This window comes from Centruroides sculpturatus, unplaced genomic scaffold, assembly GCF_000671375.1.
Source record: "Centruroides sculpturatus isolate CEXI.00-Female unplaced genomic scaffold, Cexi_2.0 scaffold586, whole genome shotgun sequence".
Classification (NCBI taxonomy): domain Eukaryota; kingdom Metazoa; phylum Arthropoda; class Arachnida; order Scorpiones; family Buthidae; genus Centruroides; species Centruroides sculpturatus.
In genome coordinates this window covers 204108-229672 of record NW_019384796.1, presented here as the reverse complement: position 1 = coordinate 229672, position 25565 = coordinate 204108, and the positions used below count along the sequence as shown (strand labels likewise).

Below are 25565 nucleotides of genomic sequence, written 5' to 3'. Positions count from 1 at the left end.
TACTACCAGAGAAACAACAAATATAAAGAGAAGTATAACTAATAAATAAATAAAATTTCGAGTAGAAAAAATCTATTATAATAATAGAAACGTGTAGGAGATGAATTATTTTCTGTGTAAATGTACAATAACATTAACACGAATGCTGATTTGGTAATAAAGAATTTAATATTAAAAAAAATTGGTCAAAGGGTATTAAATATTTCCGTTTGAAAATTATGTAGAAAGTAAATTGATAAATCTATTTTAGTAATAAAAATATTTATATTTATTGTTAAATTCCAAACTAAACTGTATTAAATATACACATTTTAATTTTTAAATAAAAATTATATTAAAAAATATTTTAAATTCTTTCAATAATTGAAGTAAATTTGTTCCAATAGCAGTATCAACTTTCTCTGTTAATTTTAAAAGTATACTATGAACACTGTTAAATTACTAAATAGTGTTAATACATGCACTATAGTGTTTAGTTTACAGTACACTATAGTGTATTCACACTATACTATAACGTAAGTACAGTACTTTAGTGTAGTCACATTATTTAGTGCACTACAATAAGTACTTTAATATACTTACTGTATTTAGTGCAGTGTACTTTACTGTATAGCCTACACACTACAGTGAACTAAATACAAGTTTACTATCCTACACATTATTTAAAATTGCACTTACTATTTTTATTACTAATGTAGCACAGTAGGAAATTTTAACTCGAACGAAAAACTATATTTTAAATTTAAATCAAAAATTATTTAAAATATATCACTTAATTGGCCATTATAATTTTTATTACTATAGTAGTATCAAACAAAAATATTTTTTCTAATATATATTAAGATAATGGGCAGTGTAGGTTATATGGGAGAATGGATTTTTATACCTTATATAGCCCATAATCCCAAAATATATTTTTTAAAATAGTTTGTTACTACTATAACAATAAAAAAAAACTATAATAGTGTATAAGATTATGACTATATAAGATTTGCATACCCTAAATAGCTCATAAACCTTAAAAATTGTTTAATTTATTACTACTATAGTAACAATATCATAATGGTAAATTTAGTTAAAAGATTACAGAAAACAAATTTATATTTTTAAGTTTATAAAGCTCATAATTTAAATAAATTTGCTACTTTCGTTACTAATGTAGCACAGCAGGGCAATTTATAACGAACTCACCACGCTTTATAACTTACACCAGGAAAACTATACATTATAAAATCGTTTCCTTTAATTGGGCTCCTTATTAGTTTTAGCCCATTAACGAACTCAATATTGCAAGCCAAAAGTTGGAGAAAGAATAATTTTTTTTTAGGAATTATATTAAAGAAGCAACCAAAGAATTGATTCACATTAAGGAAAAAAAATTATGAAATTATCATGTTTATAAATTAAGGGTTAAAAAGGGGGGATAATTTAAAATGAGCCACGTGACTACAGCAAGCCAACCAGACGAGAAGAAGTGTGACAAAGTCTGGGGTTGATGGAGAAGTTGAAAGAGTTCTCATTGGAAGTTGAGTAAAACCGGTCTATAATATAGGTTAGCGTGACGTTGGACGAACTAGTCTGTGCATCAGTCATTCTGCATACCTTCACCTGTTGACACTTCTACGAGTTAACATGTTGTTCGATTGAACATGGAACCGTTTACAGTTTTAACGATTTGGTTATGTTACGTTACGGTCCTAACACAAAACGTAAGCGTTACGAACGAAACAATTTGGTCAGAAGAAACACCTGGTGTGATCTTGGAGGTCGATAAAGTCAATTCAGTTACTGTTACTTCGATAGAAAGAGCATCGACTGATGCTGCTAACTGTGAATGTGGTGTGGAAGAGGATTGCATAGGTCGTAGGACTATAACACATCCTTTATGTCAATGTCGTGAAGTCTGTGCTCGACAATCCGGACAGTCTTGTTCGTTTTCGTCACCTTGTGACGTGGAATTCGGTCTCAGATGCGAGGACAACGTCTGTAGAGGTTTGTGTTAATTATTTATTAAATTCGATTTTAAAATTAATGCGAATTTTATCGAAAAGCGTTAGCGCGTTGGTTATCCACTGATGGATAATTAATGCCTGTAATTTAATGCTATTTGGTGTGTTTCGGTATGTTTATTATTATTAATACTGGTATCGCTGGTTAGAAGATTCAATGTTATGCGTAGGAAACTTCGTAGGAATTAATTATGTTCTGGAACGTGTTACAATCAATCTTAAGTATAAAATATTGTATATAATGATTAATTTAACTATCAAATAAGGTTAATTATAATAAAATAATGCCAAATAGTCAAATATGTTCGATATAGGAACCAAATATGTGCAGAGAAGTGACTTAACAGGGTATAGAAACAGTATTGTGTGTGTATGTGTGTGTTGTAGAATACGTACTGTACAGTAAGTAATTATGTTCTTTCTATGCAGCACATAAATTAAACAAGGTTTAGGTTATGGTATGAGTTATGCGTGAATAGTTTACGCCCTCATATTTATATACAATAGGCTATATCATTATTTGGTAAAGAGAAAGGTCATATTATATGTTACAGCTTAATGCCACAAGTCTTATGTACAGCATAGTTTATTCAACTGAATGCCGAAAATATAGGAACTAATACATTAATTATATGCAAAGAAGTGACCTAACCGGTGTAGAAACATGTACTGTGCTTATGTAGTAACATATGTACAGTACAGTACATAATTGTGTTCTTTCTACGAAGGAACAGCATCGTTTATGCAACTAAATGCCGAAAATATAGTAACATAGTAACTAATAGTAATTAAATATGGTTTAATGTAGGAAAACTAACTATAATAATCAATATAATGCAAAATAATATGCAAATAAGCGACGATACTGTTATTTACACGTAAAAACGAATATAATTTTACGGAAGCGTGAACAATTTTATAAAACAAAATCTAGTTTTTGTGTTACTTAAGGCGATTAGTTACATATGAAAGGATGTAAAGGAAGAAAACGAAGAGGTGGAGCATGCAAATCCACAAGATCCAAGATCTTTTCATGCAAAAATTGAATCGTATCAGCGTTACAAAATGTAAATTCGAAATGATCATTTACAAAATAGTAATAATGACAATTTTTGAAAAGGCAAAAATTCTCTTGAGAAGAATTTCTTGTGACCGTTTAAGTGAAACGGAAAGGAAGCATGGACCAGGGATTTCTTACTTAAATACAATCAAAACAGGATATGATGTGACGGAAATAATAACATCTCCACAACATCATTTTAATTTGCGAAATGATGACTCCAATTTAGCTAACCACTTGGCATTTTCGAGGAGGGTGGAGAAACGGAGCGAAGACCTACAAGATGACGTCTAGCTTAAAATATATTAAAATTACTACCACAAAAATTGAAACCGTGCAATAAAACAACATCCTTAACGTCTGTACCAATTTTGGTACATATATTTTAATTATTTTTTAAGTTATTTAAAAAAAACAACACGAGTCGTCCCCTCACAAAGAAATCCGAATGTGACTGTATAAATCGCGTTGAAAATAATTAATTAAGAGGGAAACGTAATACAAACACCCATTAAAATAAGCTAAATTTAGCTTCATTTTTTTTCTATAAATAATAAATAAAATGAGACTAAACAATGAAGGGTAACTTTACTCGGACTTTGGACGCTTGGTGTAGAAGCCAATGAGTCACGTGACAGAAAAATTAAAGTCGATTAACTTGTGGAATGTGTTCGAGATCCTTGGCTGTAGGGAAGGAGACAGGTATTTAACCCGCAGGCTTTATAGGTGTCTTGCCATTGACATGTGGTTGATAATTAGTTGGTAACCTTGACACGAGTCGAGAGGATCTGCTATAGCTTTGGACTACTGGGTGGGACAGTTGCTCACCTGTCTATAGGCTACTTCACTGTGTTATGCTACTATATTATCACCAAAAAAACATACTGTAGAATTGAAAATATGCTGTCAAATATGCATAATGTAGTAGCGGATGGGGTGCAACATCTGTCACAAGAATACTTTCTTCACAAAAAAAAAAGAAAGAAATTGCTTACATAAGCGGTCAGACCAGTTACGTTTGTTTATTCTTTCACTTTCTTCGCCCTTAAAAAATATGAGGCTTCCATTTAACCTCTTATATTTCACCTTCTTTGAGCTGTTTATCGTATGCAAAACTTATTATTTTTCCGAGAACATTTAAATGACAGTTAAACAGCAGATTTTTAGAAGGGTGAGGCTATTTACCTTATAATAAAACGATTCGAATTTGACCTTACTTAACCCTGTGTCACGAGAGGGGGGGAACAAAAACTTTCTAAGATAAAGTGCACCGCTGCTTTTACTACATCCGCAATAAAAACATTCGTGTGAACTGACCAGCAAGTGACATCTCACTGACCCTTGTTGAACTTGTACACTTCGATTAACCGGTTACGGTTGAATGGGAATAAAGTCAAGTGTTATATGTCCGAGTGTCATATCTTTCACCGAATTTTTATTATATTTTCATTCGATTCGCGCGCGTTAAACGTGTTGAAAAGATGCATCTAAACGGCTTAAAAACTGTATTTTAAGGGCTAAATTTAATTGTTTAAACTTTAAATATAATTTCTATATCTTTTAAAAGAATTTCATGCTTATTTTTAAGCATTTTTCTTGTTTTTTTAGGTAGTAAACAGTGTCTAAACAGCAGCAAAATTGGGTGGAAGCATGTTCATTGATAAATAATCTAATATATATATTTTTTTTTTTCGCGCATTCCTTTCTGTGAATGCAAAAACTCCTAAAATAGCAATTGTAAATGGTTCAAACGTCCTTAAATATGTCAAAAATTATCCAGGTATGAGGCTATACTCGATTCTTTTCTTCGACTCGTTCACCTTCAGTGATCATATACACAATTATAACTATCTGAAACGAAAAAAAATCAATGATTTATAACGAAAAACTGTATACCAAGCTGTAAATCCTTCTGAATTATACATTTTATTACGTAGAAATTTAAAAATTAGAAGAATCTGTGAGGCAAATTTCTCCATTTTTCTGTTATCCTGCTAGGCACTTGCATTTTTAAACCACACAGGGTGGTATTTTTACATCATTTCGAGTGGGCGAAACTAAATTAGGGGTTCACGTTCAACACGAAAAAAGTCTTCAATCATACATAAACATGAACATTTCCCGAATTTCTCTAATGTAAAATGTGTTTTTCTCATTCATTATTAACAGGATTTAACCTAATTTAGTTATATAATAATGGGTATAATTAGTTACACCTGTACGCTTTAGTTCAATATCCTGTGAAATGCGTAGAAAGTAACAAAGATGGAGTCGAAAAATGTATATTAAAATATGAAAGGGTTACACAGGTAGCGAGTTCAACGTATAATTTGTATTTTTGTACATTCCTGATGACAGATTTCGTACTTGTACACTATAATTTCCTAGAAACATTACTCTATCCTTTAAAAAAAAAAAAAATACACTTATACCTAACCTCACCTTCGCCCCTCTACTGCTACTTAATTAAGAAACCATTACAGTGAGGCTCGTCACGCGTACATGGCTTCGTAGAAACCTTATACTCGTCAATATATAAAATTTAATATCGACGACACGTTCCAAAATAGTAATTTTATACGAATAAAAAAATTGTGAAATATGACAAATTTTAAGGAATTTCGCGTGTTTAAACCTTATTTTTTTCAATGTCAGAGCATATAAAGTATGCCAAGTGCACGTGAAAGAACCGTTTAGCGCCCTAAAAACTTACAAAAAAGGAGTTTTATTAGAACAGGATAAAGAAACAAGATACGATCTGTTCTATAGCTTGAAAGAATTTGGAATTCTAAAGCTATATATTTTTTTTTCTTTGTGACGAATTAATTTTAGACCTCAAAACACAATTTTATAATGTTCTAGGTCCTTAAGGTCGTAAAATATAATTTTTATAATGTCTTAGATCTTGTAAGTCGTAAATTTTTGTACAATTTTCGTCAGGGATGAGATGTTGCACGCGCAGCAAGCATCAACATTTTACCTTTAACTCTTGCATAACGAATATACAATGATAATCTGTCGTATATCCAGTTTGCTTGAAGGAAATTTGATATTTTTAGTATAAAAATGATTTAACATTTCCTAGTAGAAGATAATTATATGATTTTTAATGTCATAAATACAATTTTTCCCCCCCGGAATATTCCCTTTAGTTTGTTGTATGACAATACAAAAAGAGGGAGAAAAAAAAAAAGATAAATTTTTAAAAATTTGTGTTGTTAAAGTATGCGATCGATTTTTTCTCTTTAAGAGGCTTATCTTTTGAAAAATATCATTAGAAGTTTGAGACTTAGGTTGTTCGACGTTACATGATGCTAATTAAGATTAATTAAAGCTGCTTAAACGAGGTGAAGTTCAGAAATAATTGGTACATCGTTGCAGTGGAACTACCAATGTTATCAATAGTAGAAGCGGAGGTTAGTATCGTTATTTCGAAGTATTTTTTAACGTAAGAGCGTTGTTACAATACGCTTAATAACTTTTGATTTATAGATAGCATAATATTGCATACACGTATACAGTTCATGTCGACCTATGAGCAAAAAAGGACAATTTCCTGAGCCCCCCCCAGCGATACTGGGCCTCAAAATAATCTTTTATAAGAAAACATTTCCCCGAAGTAAAATATCTAATTCAAATTTAATCGGGCCCCACAATCTATAACACGCCACTGAAAGTATGTGTAGGGTATATTTCTATGTTTATATGCGGATTTATTTGTAAATAACTCATTAAAATGTGCATAAGTAAGCTTGTAGTTACGTTTGCGTAATACTCGAACATAATACACGCTGTTATAGTAACAAAATATACATACGAAACTGTGAAAACGTGAGTGGTATGTGTGTGTGTGTCGAACTTAAAATCTCAGTAATTCATCATCGCATCCGACTGAAACTTTAATGAATTATGCACGGACAATTTATGCTACAGAATAGATCCCTTCAGTTGTATCTTAATGGCGTGAGACGGGAACGTGACACGTATCACGTTATGCGTGACGAAGATTTTCTTACACGCTACCGGATTTCATATCTGCGTAACAAGTAGAACAGATACAGAGATAGATTCGAAGAGAAAAAGACTTTAAAAGTGAAACGTGAACCAAGATAAGCATCTTGGGAACATCCGGTAGACAACAATGTATTCAATAAGTTACCCCTTTCTATTGTTATAACAATTAAACGTCTCCCAAATGATCTTTCTTCGATTACAAATTGTTAATGTCACTGAATACGTGCAGACTTATGCAAAATAATAATAAGAAAAAACAAACAAAACTGCTTTAAGGTTTACTTATACATTTAGGTCAATAACGAATCATCTAGACTGTATCTAAAACGGAAATGTCATCAAAATTCAAATATTATTCATTCACCCTACTTTGCTTTTCTTTCCTTAAACTCGTTCTCCCTCCTTAAAAAATCAAAATGTAATTATAATTAAATAATATTAATAAAAATTGGAAGTTAAAAAGGTCCTGAAAGTTCGTCAATTTAAATAAGGATTTTTACAAAATAGGGAAAAAGTAAAACCGTTCTATGTAATGCAGTTAATAAGGTAATTAAGTTAATAGTAAAATAATAATTAATATAACTTAAAAAGAAAAGTTTATGAACAAATAAAGAATGACCTAGTCCTTCACTAAAAGATTATAAAATAAATATATGATAAATTATCATTGTATATAAGCTTATAAAATTATTAAAATAATTTTATAAGTTTATATACCGGAATATATAAACTAATATAAAAAAATAATCTAAAATAGAATGTCTGCCTACCCCTCTGTCTGTTCTCTATTCGCTGCTAAACCCTTTGACCTTCTGCACCAAATTATTTAGTTAGTCTTTAGGACTGTTAAAATAATGAAAAAAATTTAAAATATTTTTCGTTTAAATGTTAAAAAAATATCTTAAAAATTATAAAAAATTAATTTATTTTAAAAATATTCTATTTAAATGCTTTATAACTTGGCATTGTTAAAGTTCTATAATAATAATAATAATATCTTATGATAATTATAAATTTTAAGATAATTTTAATTTTTTTTATAAATTATAATTAATATAAGTTAATTACATTTTACAAATCTAATTTATCAAGATTTAACTTAATGCATTTATAATTATTGATGATATCTTGAGAATTTTTTGTGTTATAAAATGTATTTATATTTTCCAAATTTTATCGTTATTTACGCGATATAACGTTATTATTTTACCAAAAAAATAAAAAATTATTCGTAACTGTTGTTTAAAAATACATAAATCACTCGATATAGCGCCATTCTATATAGCGTTACCCCCATATAGCGCAAATAATGGATGAATAGGGCCTATATAATTGTACTATTTTACATTGTAAATGGTATTGTTATTATCAAATCAATAGACTTTCAAACTTATCTTTATTGTTTTATATACAATTTTTATCGTTCGAGCTTCTTCGGTTTAGCATCATATTCGATTTATTGCCATTCTCGGAGGCGTTATACCGAGTTTGACCTGTATATGAAGTAGATTCGCTTTACGATCGCTCACTTTACAACCTCCGCTTGTTATAATTACATAAAATTCCCGCATTTAACGTCATCTATGCGGCGTTACATAATTAAAAACAGTTTATTTTCAAGAACGTAATATCAATAATTGACATTGAAATTAATGTAAACTAATGACTCGCTTTACGACATAATTACAAAAATTCATTATAGCTTTAAAAAGAAAGTTGTGTGTGTGTATATTTTGTTTATAAATAATTATTTTAAATTAATTTTCACAATATTCTTTCTAATAAAAGTATGTAAATTATGGATTATAACATGCTGAACACGTTAAATTTGTGCATGTAAGTTATACAGGAGCTTATTTTATATCAGGTTAAATGCATACGTTTGTAATAAGGTAGGCAATTTGTTTGCAAATGCACTTATTGTAAGAGCAAAGGGAGAGAAAGGAATCTACTAATGATGTAAATGTTAACAACCTGTTGAATAACTGAAAGGTTTCGTCCTCCTTATTAGAATTCTACAACTGCATCCCCCCTAATACTTTCCTTCTATAATTAGGTTAAAGCCCTTTGATATTGTTATTGCTTAACAGTAAAGGACTTTACACTAATACTAATTCATTTATAATTAACTTCTTTAGGTAAACTACGTATACAAATAACGGAAGTGACGTATAATTCCGTGTTGTTGACGTGGGAATCTTCAACAACGGAGGAGCATCAAGCTTCCGTTTCGTATACTTCTGTATATAATGGATCAAACACAAAATGGGAGCGAGTTGAGGTAAAATATTAATTTTTATATTTTAAAAAAAAATAGTTATTTTATTTAATTATTTAATTACAAATTTTATAGATAGGAAATAATGAAGTTAAAATTGATGATTTACAACCGGATACAAGATATTTTGTTAAAGTGGAAGAGGATGGAGAGTTCGAAATTGCGGTTTTTAACACGAAAGGTTAATATTATTTTTCGTTTTTTAATACAATTCTTAATGAGTTTAATTGTTTAAAATGGAGATAAATTGGAAATTTGATCATTTTTAAAGATATTTTTTAAATAATTGGCAAGTTTTTTATGTTAAAAGTTAATATAAATTAAATTCTTTGATACTAAACTGTGTGTTTTGGTCAATTTTTAATGAATTTAATTGTTTAAAAATGGAAATAAAAATTGGAAATTTGATCATCCCTTCAGCATTTTTAAGATATTTTTCTTTTAAATATTTAGCGATTTTAGTTATTTCTTCAATGTTAAAAGTCAAAATAATTATAAAGTCTTTTTAATATTAAAGCAGGGATATTTTAATATTTTGTACAATGTTTAATAAATTTAACAGTAAAAAATGGAGAATAAATTGAAAATTTAGTAATTTTTCGAACAGTCAAACCTCCGAACAACGGCCACTGACGGGAACATAAAAATGGTCGTTGTTGGGGGGGGGTTACTTGGTATTCATTTCTGTTCAACGTTCCTGAAAAAAAAAGTTTCATGAGGCTCATGTAAATTTGCTTTTTCTTTCATATTTTAAGTTTTAATTTATTAAAATAACTACATAAATTTCAAAAATTCTTAATGTTAAAGGGTTCAATTCGTCTTAATCAGTAACAAGTGAAAGGATAAATACAGTCGAACTTGCAATAAAGATCACCTCCCAACAACGTCTACCTGTAAACTGAGGCAGTGGCGAGTTATCCTATGGTTAAAAAAGGCATTTGCCTAAGGCCCCTGCCCCAAACTAATCTTTTATAAGAAAAATTTCCCCAAAGAAAAATGTTTGAAGTCAACACTGTACAGTACACGGGCCCCTTCCCCTAATTTAAAAATTTAATTACACTTCGAATAAAATTTCTTTTTAGTTATTTTACGAGGGAATTATTCGAATGCTTCATACAACGTTTAATAAAATAAATGACAATTGAACAATTTATTAAAAATTTATAAGAAATTCTAAACACGATCCAACGATTTAATTAAATATTTCTTGTTAAAAACAAACAAAAATTGCCGCTCGTAATACAAAGAATGGCCATGTTTTGCATACTTCGCGTCATTTTTAAGGAATTAAATCTATATAAAAAAAATATATATTTGGAAATTGGGCAATTTTACGAGGTATTCGAAACAGGATTCACCGATTCAACCAGTTATTTTATGTAGGGAAGGAATATATTTTAAACAGTTAGAGAAACAGGAATGTCATATATCCGTTAGACAAAAAAAGTGGTTCGCCTTGGGTAACAACGCATGAAATATACCAAGGTAGTCTGTTAAATGAGTAAAGATTATAAGGATTTAATCTCGTATTTTAAACATTATTAAAGAACCATAAGATGAGGACACAAAAATTATACTTAAAAGCTGACGTGTGTGTGTGTAGAAGTTCGAATTTCGCTTCAGGGAGAAATTTCCATGCATCCGCTTAAGTTATACAACTGTTAATAGGTTTATTATTTAGTAAAGTTTAAATATTCTTTCACGAATACTTCCGGTAGTTTCCTAAGGCTATATTTTCTAAAAGTTTCAAAGATTTATGCGCTTAAACTGAGTTCTAGACTGTCTTTTTCTTTCTCTTAACTTACAGAGTAGTTAACTTGATTATCTTCCCACCAATCGATTCGTATTGAGTAATTCGACGATTTAATTATTAAATTTTTAATAAAAATAGTAGGGAAATTTGTCAGGTAAACTGTATAACTGTAAAGTATCCTTGTATGTAAAAAACCTTGGCAATCAGGATTATCAAGGACTCGAGAAAATGGAACAAAATAATACGAGTTTGTGGTTTTTCCTAGGATTTCTAGTCTTAGTTTATTAAATGATAATAAGATTAAAAAAAAGCGAGTTTTTTTCGGATGAAATTAGCATTTTTAAAGTCAATTTAAGCAAATATCTTTAAAAATAATTTTTTTAAATAAATAATTTTATTAAAATACTTTCAATTATTTTGTTTCTTAGTTTATTTTCTCATTTTAAACTAATTGATATATGCAAGAAAAATTTAATAATTTGTGTAATGAAGCAATATACAATCGACCCCCCCATAACACCGTTGATTATTCCATTTTATATGAATTCCATATTGTACGAGTCACTTAGATTTTACAAATACGTGAGCCGTTCACAGCCCGTCACACTTATTTGTAAAATCTAAGTGACTCGTACAACATGGAATTCATATAAAACGGAATAATCAACAGTGTTATAGGGGGGTCGACTGTATTGACTGGTCCAAAAGTCGGTTAACCATTGTTAAAATTAATTAAAAATACAGTTAGCTATTAACGTTTCCACTAAACTGTGTTCTAAACTCAGTTAACAATCCATATTTGCAAATGTACTGTACCTGAAACGTACAAAATACACAGTTAACTGACTTATGGACCACACTATATATGACTTTTAGTGAATAAATTTGATGCTCAGAAGTAAGCTTACGTCTCCAAATTTTGTTACTACATGGTACCAAAATAGGGCCATAATAAAGAAAATTGGGAAAGAAAAAGTCGAAAGGGGCCCTCTCTATCCCGGGTCCCTTTTACTTTTTTTTTCATGTTTCTTTATTAATAAAAAGCAGTATTTAAGACTAATTTTTATATTAGTAAAAATAACATTAATTTATAGTGATAGGAACCACTAGGATTCCTAAATTTTCTTCTGGCAGAGGGAATCTACAGCTTCCCTCTCGATGGTGTCTTGATACCAGATATAACATTGTTTGTTGTTATGAATAAATAAATAATTATTTACATAAATTTAATTTTTTTAAAGCACTATTAATTTATAATTGAATAGAGAAAACAATGACGACTACTAAAAGAGTTTTCGTCACGGATCGAACCCCGAATTCCATAAGTTTAGCATGGGAAGATTTTAAAAGCGAAGAACTTTCAGACTACATTGTAGAATATAAACCCATAGGATTCAATGGAGAATGGATGACGTTTCACGTCAGTATACATGTTATTTGCTTAAAATACGAATTTTACTGTTGAATTTAAATGCTAAATTTATATTTCTAAGCAGGCCAATTCTACGTTATCTGCAACGATTTACGATTTGAAACCAAAAAGCGAATACAGCATTAGAGTAATTGAACAAGGAAAAAATGGGAAGGGAGAAGTTTCCGATTTAATCACTGCAATGACTTCAGGTAGGATCGTAAATATGTCGAGTAATAAAATTATTTATTCAATGTATAGGTGCCTCCAAATTAACATACTGTAAAGTATTCTGGCCACCCCAACGTGATCGCTCTAAGCTACGTTTTATGGCTATTTATGAAATCATAAGCGTTGAGAAGGACGTTTTAGAATGACTTAGAGAGCTTTTATAAGTTAAGAGTGGTGTATGACACTTAAACGTGATGCTGAAGAGTTGTTGATATCAGGATATTCTTGTAGAATAAGGACTCTATAGAGGACACTATACACCATTAGATCCAAGCCTGAATTTTTGGCATTTCTTCCTTCTTAATATACCAGGTGTTTCAAAAGATAGAAGTCTTTTGAGACTCTGATTGGATCTCCATATATAATTTATGCTTAGTTTAAAGAATTAAAAAGTTTAAGGAATAATTGAAGAACAAACTATTATATTGTTTATTAAAACATAAAAATTTATTTAAATTTTATGTTTAAAAGCTTATATTTCTTTATAATTTCAGATGGTTGTATCCGAGAGAATTCATGGTACGCAGTAGGACAACAATTTTACGAAGGGTGCGCATTAAATTGCGTGTGCAAAGGAAACGACGAAGGAGATTGTCACCCACGTTGCAAGGAACCGTACTTTCAGTCTGGAACAAAAATTATTGACGTTTCATGTCGAGAAGTGTCGCTTCCTGATGATCCTTGTTGCGTGTCTCTTCAGTGCAAACCTGGTATTTAAAACTTTAATTAGTTATTTATATAATTTAAGATATATTGTATAATAAATTGTGTTAATATTATAATTTATTTTTAATTTTAGAAGAGAGGAAGAAGGTTTGTAAATATAAACAGAGCACTTACAACGTGGGAGAAGAATTTTACGATGGGTGCGATTATAGATGTAAATGTAACGAATACAAATTAGTAGAATGTCAACCTAGATGTCCTGATATCACTCAAAATACCTCGCTTGCTTGCGATATTATTGTTGATCCTAATGATTCTTGCTGCAAAGTGATTACGTGTGAAGATACCCTGTTGAATGGAGTAAACAGCACAATAAAAGTTGAAGAAAACGAAGAAAAGAAAGCTACCGAAGCAACAATAAACAATAATTTCGAAGTTAAAATATCTAAAGATAGGCATCCTAAACAACTAAATAATAAAGTTCCACAGAAACACGTCAAAGGCACAAATTACGAAGGTGAGTTAGACCTAATTTCAGAAACTAGTTGTAGAATAGACCTATCTAGATACAGAACGAAACGTGGCCCGTTTCTTATGTAAATTAGATTTGAGGGTAGTCTAAGACACGACTTAACTTCATTTCTGTCATTACTTACCAGAAAAGTGTAACGTTGCAAGCAGGATTTACGCGTTTTGAGGCCCTAAGCTGAACTCCGTATGATGAAGCCCCTTACAACCCTTTACAATTTTAGAAGTCAATCACACAAAGAAAAGAATTAACATAAACATATTGATTTTAATTATAAATGTTTTATTGTTAAAAAGTATTTGCAATATATTATAAAATAAGATACAATTTAATAAGGGTAACACTAAAAATTTCGTGATTTTTTGAGGCTCTTAGGAACTCGAAGCTCTTACATAGCTTACTTATAAATCTGGCCCTAGTTGCAAGGCTGGATTTAGACTTGTTATGGCCGTAAGCTTAAATATATGACAGACCTTTCCCTCAATCAAATAATGATACGTATAAAAATTTGAGGACCTAAGCTAGTGTTTTTCAAATAGTGGCACCCCTAACTTCATAACCTCTTATGGCACTCCTATTTTTTTTTTTTTTTATTAACGTTATTGTGCCTTCAGTACAGTACTTTAATAATATAGGTAAGAAGTGTTATGGAGATGGTGAGTACTTTGTTTCATGGCACTAGTGGGCCCGGTTTGCGTGTCACGTGGAATTTTCCGGATTTTCTTCACGGATCTAACACCTAAATATGGGCCAGTTTCCCAAAGAAAGTCATTTCAGAAAGCATTTCCATGGTCCATCAATTTAATAATCGCGGCACCCCCCGATTGAAAACCACTGTCCTAATCTATAGACTCATAACGCCAGATCTTAAGCTGCAGCTTATGTTCAAATCCTAGCCAACAATACTTTACAATACTTGCATAAAGAAGAGGATTTAAAGCTTATAAAAAGTAATCTCAACGAGGACTTGGGCCATATTTAATTCTAGAAATTAGTTTAGAAAAAAAATTGCCAAAAAATGGTTCTATTTATGCAGTGGCGCCATCTGTAGTTTATAAATTATAAATTAAATTAATAAATTTCCTTTAAAAAAACGGTTTTAAATTAAAGAGAAAAATCAAAAATTCGTTATTTGTACATTACAGAAGTGCACAAAAGATTTTCTGGTTGCGAGTACAAAAATCAAACCTATAAATTCGGAGAAGAGTACTTTGACGGTTGCCAATCGAAATGTATCTGTGAAGGAACAGGCCATATATCATGTGAGCCAAGATGCCCGCTGCTTTCTAGTGCTGGCGACACATGTCAAGAATTACCAGATCCAGCCGATTCTTGCTGCACAATTATGGTTTGCAAGTTACCAGGAGAAACGGAAGCTGCAGAAAATTTAGAAAGTAAGATTACATTTTTAAAAATAGATAAAAGAAAAGTAAAGTTTATATATATATATCTATCATGATTAATAAAAAATAAATTTAATCTTTTAAAGATTTAAACATAAAAATTGAAACCATAGAAGCACGTAACGCCACTACAATAAGTCTACGTTTGGTACTATTGAAAGATGAAGAATCGACAGAACCAATATTTCAGTTGTGGTATTCTCCAGTTTCTGATAGTTCTATTTCTTGGAATAAAAGAACTTTAAATAGAGAAGAATTAAAAATGATTAAGAAGAATGTATACGATTTGGTAATTAGTGAATTGGCTCCTAATACCGAATACTATTTTAGAATTACCAAGTTAACAGAAGGAATGGAAGTTGGTGATGATAATGATGCTTCTTCTACAGTTTCTATGTTTAGTAATACTGTCAGCGTTAAAACCTTTCCTTCTGGTAAGTTAAATTTGGAAATTACATTAATTATTTAAAGAATCTTTAGTAAGGAAATTAAAGAGTACATTTTCGAAAATACTCTAATAAATTAAGGTTTTTTTTTGCCTTTCTAGAATTAAATTGCTTTCCAAATAATAATACTTTTCTTACAATTTTAATGTATAATAAAATTAGTTAATACGGAAAAAATTTATAAAGAAAAATTCGATTTTGAGAGTGCTTTATGTATTCCATTAAACATTAATTTTATAAATCTGGCACTTTTACTTTGCGAGAATTCATATAAACGTACAGACAAACAAACGATCGAACGGTTAAACTAACAACCCAAACGAATACAAAGTATTAACTTTCTAAATCCTTAAATTTCTGAGAAATTTTTCGAATAGACAGACAGACGAACAAACAGATATAAAAAGAGTTTTAAGAAATGGTTCATATTTTTAATTGTTAAAATAAAATCATAACAAAAGTTACTACACGTTAAATAAATATTATCGTATACATTTAACAAAACTTCTGGAAAAAAAAAATCTATAAAAATTTTTATAATGTAAATATTTTTTAACACTGCAGATATCTTATCGATACTACATTTGTTATTGCAGTGGTAGAAACGGTGTTCCAGGGATGTTTCCATCACAACAAAACTTATGACGTTGGAGAAATCTTCTATGATGGATGCCAGTATAAGTGTATATGCCATAAAGGAGGGCAATTCGAATGCCAAGATAGATGCGAGATCTTTATAGACACTGTGGGATTCGAAAATTGCTATTGGGGTCCCGCTACGTATGATCCTTGTTGTATTGTACCACATTGCAACAATACAAACATTAATGGTAAATTTATTATGCTAATAATAATTATAATGTCACTCTTAATCATAACTACTAACCGAAAATCTTAACATTAAATTAAATTTGTTGTAAAATTGTCTGGTGTAATTTAAAGGGGTGGTGTTAAAATATCTCTTCTGTTCTTAATAATTTATAAATTAATTCGTGTAAAATTGTGTTATTGAGGTTTTTAGAAAATTTTTCTTTAATTTATGACCATATTTTTTTTCCCCTCCTTAATATTTAGGAAGTTACTGTGTTCTTGAAGATGGGAGTCGATACCAAACCGGTGATACATGGGAGACGAAAGAAGGGTGTACACGTAAAATCTGTAAATGCGTTCTACTTACTAACGGTACAACTAAGGTGGAGTGTAAAGGTGGATGCCCTCCTATCCCCGAAACTGCGTATCTTCCCACTTCAGAATGCCCACACCCGTTACTCGTTACTCCTCATGACCCTTGCATCTGCCCTTACATCGTTTGCAGCGAATCTCCCGCCTGTAAGTAATTAAGTGAATTCATTTCCTTCGCATCCTATCGATTTATACAAGATAAGAGTCTAATATAATGCGACGTGTTCTCTACTTCATCAGGGCTAACACCCGAACCAATACTGCAATGCGAATATAAAGATAAAAAGTACGAAATTGGAAGAGAATTTTATGACGAATGTAAAGCATTTTGTCATTGTGGAAGAGATTTAAGGGTAGAATGTGCTTCGATCGAATGTCCTCATCATTTTCCTGCACGCCAGAGCGAGTGTTTGGAGTGGGAAATTGATCCCAACTTTACTCCTTCTCCTCCGAATTGCTGTCCCGCGTATACAAAGTGCAAAAATGGTAAGTTAAAATATAAGGTTTTAACGTAATGTTCTAGTGTTATACTCCTTCCGAATCTATAAATCTTGATTTTATAAATTAGTTATCTAAATATGTAGGAAGAGTAAACATTTTCCTATCAGAAGACACATGAAATTACTTAAAAATTGTACAAAAATACGCAATTTTTAAGTAAATGTGATCAAATTTAGCCATAATTCTTTATTAGATTAGTTTTAAAACATGATTTTCGTATGTTTTAAGATATTTTATGTTTATTTATACGAGACATACATTCCAATATTAGAGAATTATTCTTTTTTAAGGGCATTTCAAGCGTTAAAATCTTTAAAATTTAACTATTTTTTTTTATTTTATTTCTTACTGTATTTATATTTAACTTTTAAATCAAAATAACTCTAAATATTAAGAAAAAATACTCAAAATTTTATTTCTAGATGGAAGTTGTCAGTTTAACGGGAATAAAATTTTAAATTACGAATATGTTCCTGGTGAGATGTTAGACTGTGGAACGAAATGTATATGCATGAATGGTAACATAACGTGCGAAAATAAATGCCCAAAGCTTGGAGAAAATCCACCTCTTGATCTTCAATGCCCTTATAATGCTGCTTATAAGGACTACGACGAAAGTAAATGTTGCCTTATATGGAAGTGTCGAATTGCAGAAAATCCAGGTATAAGACTAGAATATGTCATTGAAAATGTCAATTTTTACAAAATTTAATCTTTTCTTCCGGTGTTGAATTTAATTTTACTTATCTTCCGTTATGTAATCTCGAATTTGAAGTACAAAAACTTAAAATATCCTCTGGAAAACATATCTAAAAATTAAAAATACAATAGACTAAACGCATTAAAATACAAACATTAAGTAGCTAATATTTAAANAAAAATATATATTAAAAAAAGAATTAAAACTAAACTAAAAATAAAACTAAAATAAAACTTTCAGTAGCTAAAATAACTTTAAAAAAAATACTAAATAATACTTAAATCAATTGTGATATTTCTTGGAAATAGAAGACAACTGTGTCTATCAGGGTAAATCGTATAGACCATCAGAACGATGGGAAGTTAGGAAGGGCTCCATGCATAGAGTGTGTATATGTAAAGTACGTTCGAATGGAAGAACGTCAGTGGAATGTACTGGTGGATGCCCTCCCATTCCTGCTCGTTATAGAGAACCGACCCCACAATGCGCCAGACCTGTATTAATCACACCAGACGACCCTGCCATATGTCCTTACGTTGTATGTAACAACTCCGTATCAGGTAAATGTTATTCTATAAATAACTCCAATATTCTTTCAATTTTTAATTAGATGAAATGCTCAAAATGTGTATTACTTTTTTTTAAAAAAAAATCAATTTTAATAAAGAAACCATGCAGAAAAATCTTCTTTATTAATAAATTTCCGTATTTTTTATCCTATATTTTCATTTTTTATATTGACGTAAACGGAGAAAGATCAAAATAATTAAATTTAGTAATTTTTCGCACATTTATCTTTTCATAAATCTTGAGGATGATAATACAAATCAGTTAAAGTCTTCTATATTCAAGTTGTGTCTTCTTAAGATTTATGAATCGAAATTTCGAAACGTCTAGACAGCCGATCGATTTGAATAAAGTACCAAATATCTCCAAGATGGGCAGTAGTATATCTATAAAGATCGAAGAATACCGATTTCTATATAGTGGAATAAATCCAGAATATACCCAAGAGTATCGAGAAATCAGTAGGTAGAAGACCTAAACATTTCAAAGAATGAAATCAATTTAAAATACGTACACATACACACACTTACCAAAAAAAAAAAAGTAAGTCNAAATTAAATTATTATTAATATATAAATATTTTAGTGTATTTTCTAGTTTATCATTAAAAATTTACGCCTTTAAAATATTTAATAGGAAATAATTTCAAAACGTTGAGGGATTCAACCAATACATAATTTTCATCGTCTAATTGCTTAATATGATTTGATTTATGGTTTATTAGAATAATTGAAATGAAAATATAGTAAACCCCTGCTAACTCGGAAAAATTTTTTCGTCAAGTTCTATCAGATCGACAATTCTCGCATCGATGACATAACATTGCTCCTCGAATGTCACTTTTAAGAAATTGACTTGTGTAATGTGATGAAAACCCCACCTAATTTCTGTATGAAAAAGAAAAGTAAGAGGAGGTATCTAGTATCGCGTGGTTGATGACAAACGACATCAGAAACTTCACAACCAAAGATAAATTTCATAATGACATCACTATGATGATCTTTATCGTTAACGAATTGTGTTTTACATAATATAATTGTAAGAAAAATAAATGCTATCTATTAAATAACACATGTTTAAAAGCTCTGTTTCAATATTTAGGGAAAATACTTAATTTGTACCATCTCCTTTGTTACGTCAGAAATAGTTATTATTTTTATTTGTAGCCTGGTAATTATAACTAATATAATGTATATTGTTTTAGGGACAATTTATTTCGACTTACATTGGAAACTTTAGAAAAATTGGAAGAAACTTATTGGCCCTCGCCTGAAAATACAATTTTAATGTGCATACAGAAAGGTCAAACGAAGGTTAGTAAAATTTTTTTCTGTTTCAAAAGAACAGTGAAAACTTTGTCTTTCTTTAAAACTCATATCTACGCCTCTGTTAATAATAATAATAATAATAAAATTGCGATTACTTCTACATGTTTAGTTTGTATTAAAGTCACTAAAATGCACTTTAAAACGGGAAGAGAAGGATTTGATTTGCTCCTCTTATGAGTCGAACCAACACAGATGACTTAAGTACATGCTTTAGGTATTTATCTTGTAAAAAAGAAAGGCTTTTTCCAACTTTTGTGCTTAGCTGTATTCTCATGAGAAACGCTGTTTTTAAATCCTATCCCTCGTGCACAGAAGTAATAAAAAATATATATTATAAAACAGGCACGACGATATAAATATATAAATCATATTTATTTAAAAATGAATTTTAATTACTAAGCTACACGTGTTACTAAGGTATTGCTTTGTTTGATGCGTCGCCTAGTAGAGTAGTAGCAGGAAGTGACTCTTCCCTGCAGGTTTCTTTAGAATCTTCTTTAACACTTAGATATTAAGCAGTTGCCTCAGACCCCTACCAACAGGGACTCCTAAACTAATCTTTTATAAGAAAACGTTTCCCTCAAAAAATTTCCCTGAATACGTCAACACATAATTCCTAATTCAAGGGCCTTATGAAGCTATAACACGCCACTGATATCAAGATATCCTTTCTTTATATAGTAAATGTAGAGCATATCTGTACGATATGCTATATATTCAATATCGTTAAGCCTTAGTAACATAATTTTATATAGCATATTTAATAAGGTACAGTACGTTACTAAGGCATAATGATGCTGAAGGTGCCAAATGAAAGTATGTTACAATTATGCTTCAGTAGCAGGGGCGCCCGTACATTGGGATACTTGGGGCACGTCTCCCCCTTTTCGTCTCGCTTGCCTTTTTTCCTAATTCCCAAGGGAGCCCAAAATAACAAAATTCGTGACTTATAGCCTATTCTGCAAAATATAAAAGAAACTAATTTGTCCATTAACCGATGCAACTTCGTCGTATGTTAAACAAAACCCCATCCCTTCTAGGCCAAGTTAGCCCCGAGTGCAACGTTAGATGCTTCTTGCGTAATATACGATGCCCTTTTTTATAGCTTGTGCCCCTACCTTTTTTTCATAATCTGCGGGCGCCGCTGCACGTAGCATACCTTAGTATCGTTTAATTACACGTTATACTTATTTAAAATTTATAAACATTTATTTATAAGATCAATATTTATATAAATTACGAATATATAAACTTTGATTTTTATATGTGAATATAATCTTGCAGCTAAGGAATTGCAGAATGTGAACATTGTATCTATCAATTCGACTACAGTTAAAGTAGAATTTACTGTACCGTTGTTGTTTGTGGGTCTCACTGGTCAAACAGAACTCTACTACACAACAAATCAATCATTGCCACGTGATTCTTGGATGGTACAAATATTCTCGAGTCCAAATCGCCTTTTCAATTCAGAAAATATTGAATATTTTCTAAACGGTTTGAAACCCGATACTACATACTTCTTCCATATAAAAACTCAAATTGACGCTCTTCACGGAGGTCCCGAAAGTGGCTTATATAAGCTAAGAATGCCTAAAGGTTAGTTTTTTTATTATTATTATTTTACAGAAATTATACGAGTTAAAAATAAACTTAGTTTACTCGAAAATCATAGGAGAAGTTGGGATTTTTATAGTTTTTAGCAATAAAAATTGAAGAATAATTTATTTTTATAGTGCCACCAGCAACCACAACTACCACACTGCCACCAATGATTATGATCGACGCCATCGTGATACTTACACCACTAGATTCCAAGACTGTAAAAGTATCCTGGAGGACATTTGAGCCGCAAGAGAAGAGATTTATCGATGGTTTGCAACTGAAGTACAAACCGAAGAATTCTCAAGACTGGAAAACCACTATAATGATTCACAGAGACGTTACATCGTACGTGATCCACAACTTGATTCCAGACACGACTTACACGGTAGAATTGATATTTAAAGAAGCTAAAAATGTTTCCACTAAACTAGTATCAGCTAAAGCAGCAGAAGTGAAGCTGCCTGCTCTTCCTAAAGGTGAGGTTCATTATAAATTAATGCTTCAAAAGACTCAATAGCTCTCTCTTATTATCTGGTGAAAATAGGTGTGTTTATCTTGTTAAAAGGAACGTGACACATTTATTTGGTAAGCCATTTTGATACATTCTACTTTATTTTTTTCTAGACGAATACGACTTCCAAGTGACTCTTATGCAAGATAAAAACGATTTAGATTCGAATAAATTAATTATTTCTGGAATTCCGACTCCATTTATTAAGTACGTGCATCTTGCCAAGGTATTGTTTAAGAGTGATAAGGATCAAGATCCCGTTACTGTTTATAAAATACTTGAAAACGATAGGATAATGTTGAAGGAATTGAAACCTGGAAGGAGGTTAGTCCTGTCAAATTTTGATTTGTTACTATATCAGCATTATAAGTAAGGAAGTTGGCATTTTGATTTTAAAATGTTGTAAAGTGTTGAATGGATCATCTTTATTTTTAACGTGTTGTATTTGATAAAATTCTTGGTTATCTCTTCTGTAGTTTACTTTCTCAAGAGTGATATAATTTTCTCTAGTTTTGGCACTTCTTATCCACTCAAAAATACATTTTTTTGGGTACAGCAGTATCGAAGAAATATATCTTTTTTAACTACTTAGATATAAAATTTTTCTATCGTTTCAATGTCATAGATAGGAACAAACTTTTTTATAATTTTACTTATGGTTTGTGAAAGATTATAGCCATAAGTTTTGTTTATTTAAAAAATTTTAAACTCCTTTTATATATATATATATAACAAGAGCATGCTAAAACCTAGCACATACCTAACTTGTACTAGAGCCAACTTCTTCTAAAAACCCATAAAAATCTCTTAAATTATGATCTTTTAAAATTGTAACAAAACTTAATTATTATATTATTTTTTATTATATTTTATAAGGTATAAAGTTTGGTTGAATTTATATCTAACAAATGGAAAAACTCGAACATCAAATGTTATTCAAATTACAACCAAAGATGAACCAGAAATTAATGATATCGACACAAATATCATTAAAGGTAATTATAATTTATTCTTTATTATTTATTAATATTTTACACGTTTTAAAAAATTAAATGTATTTTCAATAAAATTTCTTATTTGTTACTAAAGTAGCGTATGAATACGTTTATTTTTTATGTACTCGAAATGCCTTGTGATGAATTGAAAATCTATTTTCTTTTAAGAATTCTCCACTTTTTATTATATTTAATTAATTATATATTTGAATTTTTTTTTAAAAAAAAAGATAATTTAACTTTTATCAAAGAAATAAAATATATTTTTAATGTGAAATCGTTAAAGTTGACAAAAATCTACTTGTAGTCAGATTGGGAATTTGCCAGGTTGGAATTTTTCTGTTTGTTCTGTGAATATAATTTGCAGTAATGGGCAAATTTCTTTAATTTTTTTTTCTCTAATGAGGTTGTTGAGATTTTTCGATAGTCTTGTTAGTATAATCATTAGTGAAGCTCTATATAGGTGCTTAACTAAACAAGAATCACGCTCCTACGCTAGTCAGATAAGTTTGTAGTGTTATTCCTAGTGACAAGGAATAAACACACGACCTTAAGAGTTATGTTAAGAATATGTAAGTATTCTGTTATTCTTACACAAGAAATAACACTATGAACTTAAGTGCTATGTTAAAGATATACAAGGATTATATGTACTGTACCCTTTAAATCACTACACCATCGTACAGTATATACGTGTCTCATTCTACAATCGTAGACATATCCTATACATATATTGTACAATCTGTATATAGAAAAATATAAGAATGTATAAGAATAACACTTATAATTATAATTAGTGCATAAAATACTTAACTTAGGCCCTATAAAAGTTCTTTATTATATAAAGTAGTCCCCCTACAAAAGCTTATAATGAAATAAGTCACATTTTTTGCTTTATTTTATAGTTTTTAATATAGTAAAACTACAGAAAGTATACTTGGGTATAATACGTTATAAATGTTTAAATTTAATAACTTATTTTAATATTTAAATATCTTAAACGTTGATTGTCATATTAAATTATAACTCTAAAGTAAAAAATTCAACAATATAACAGCCTTTTAAGAACATATTGTTAAAAATATGCAAGTAAAGAACATTAAAAAATAATAATTAAAAAAAAATTAATAACCTTAACAATAAAAAAGCAAATTAAATTTGACAAAATGAAATTCCTAAAATGTTTTTAATCGTTCTTTTTAATAGCTAAATTGTCAGAAGCTCCATTGTCTTCTCGTATGGAAGAAGAGACTAAAGCATATTACGTTGCATTGATTGTTGTTGCAGTTATTGCTACAGCAGCAGGTTTTGGATTCATTCTACTACTGATCATATTGTTAAAAAGGCAAGCAACAGCCAAAGCAGCAATTACCAGGGCGCCTTCAGAGACGGCATACGATAATCCTACATTTAAGGTACGTACTGTACAATAATAACAATAAAAAACTCATTATTTGTATAATTAATAATTGTTTTTGATAAGTCAATTCATCATTTTAATGTGTTCGAGTATGGAGAACATTAAGAAAAAAATCCAGTTAGAAAAAAAAAAGATACGAGTTGAAAAGACACGATCATCAATCTTTAGGTTCTGTAGATGGGATGGAGAAATGGGTTACCGTTTCTTAAATAATGCGAATTTGTCAGGAAAAATGGCAGCTTTTTGTCACGGAGTAGCCTCTTTACCTATAGATTCTGGCCAAAGAATAAGCTATGACGTGAAGTAGCCTGTAGTTAGAGACGAAGCTACTGGATGTTGGGAGGTCATCTCCCTTCCCTAAAGGGCGAATTCACGCTACCAAAACACCATATGTTCTTAGAATTAAAAGAAAGGCAGAAGTATAAAGAAGAGACACGAGAGAAAAGAACTAAGGGGAGGAGAGAGAGCCTTCTTGACTAGTATCTTCTATGAACTATCTGTATGATAGTTCGTTCATACAAGATACCAGTCAAGAAAGTTTACTCCTCTCCCTAATTCTCTCAATTCCTAAATACAGTTTTACATTAAAATTTCAAAAAGATTTTTATATATTAAACTTTAAAAATAATATAATTAAAATAAAAAGAATTAAAACTTTTCTACAACTCTACTTTTATAGCCTCAAGACGTTGACAGGTCAGACGACAAAAATTCTCTTCATCCATGAAGTGGAAGGTGTAAAGTAAAACCATCCAGTGAAAGAGTCAACAATTCTGACCTCAATTTAACCATAAAAGGTTAAATTTAGTTCGAAAACAGTCAACAATTTCCGAGTTTTATCGGATGTGATATCAAAATTTCAAAATGGACACTTTTTCTCATCTCTCTTCAAGAGAAAGAAGAATAGAAATTGTATAGTTAATAACGAGAAATATATTTATATAAATATAAATATA

The 25565-nt window shown here is 30.2% G+C and overlaps 1 protein-coding gene across 2 annotated transcripts; it reads left to right on the top strand.

Annotated features, from left to right (window-relative positions):
• The first annotated feature begins 1534 nt into the window (after window positions 1-1534).
• LOC111629403 (putative epidermal cell surface receptor) lies at window positions 1535-25533 on the top strand. 2 transcript variants are annotated; one of them, XM_023373300.1, is made up of 20 exons: window positions 1535-1992; window positions 9222-9364; window positions 9437-9542; window positions 12380-12534; window positions 12611-12737; window positions 13251-13466; window positions 13556-13939; window positions 15097-15345; window positions 15441-15788; window positions 16397-16630; window positions 16875-17129; window positions 17223-17468; window positions 17906-18145; window positions 18492-18743; window positions 21363-21677; window positions 21815-22159; window positions 22308-22518; window positions 23071-23189; window positions 24396-24604; window positions 25289-25533. In XM_023373300.1, exons 1-20 carry the CDS (start codon window positions 1650-1652, stop codon window positions 25334-25336), a joined length of 4545 nt encoding a protein of 1514 aa, XP_023229068.1. In that variant the 5' UTR covers window positions 1535-1649; the 3' UTR covers window positions 25337-25533. The 2 variants fall into 2 exon arrangements, with proteins under 2 accessions (XP_023229068.1, XP_023229069.1); XM_023373301.1 differs by lacking the exon at window positions 18492-18743.
• Window positions 25534-25565: the final 32 nt, after the last annotated feature.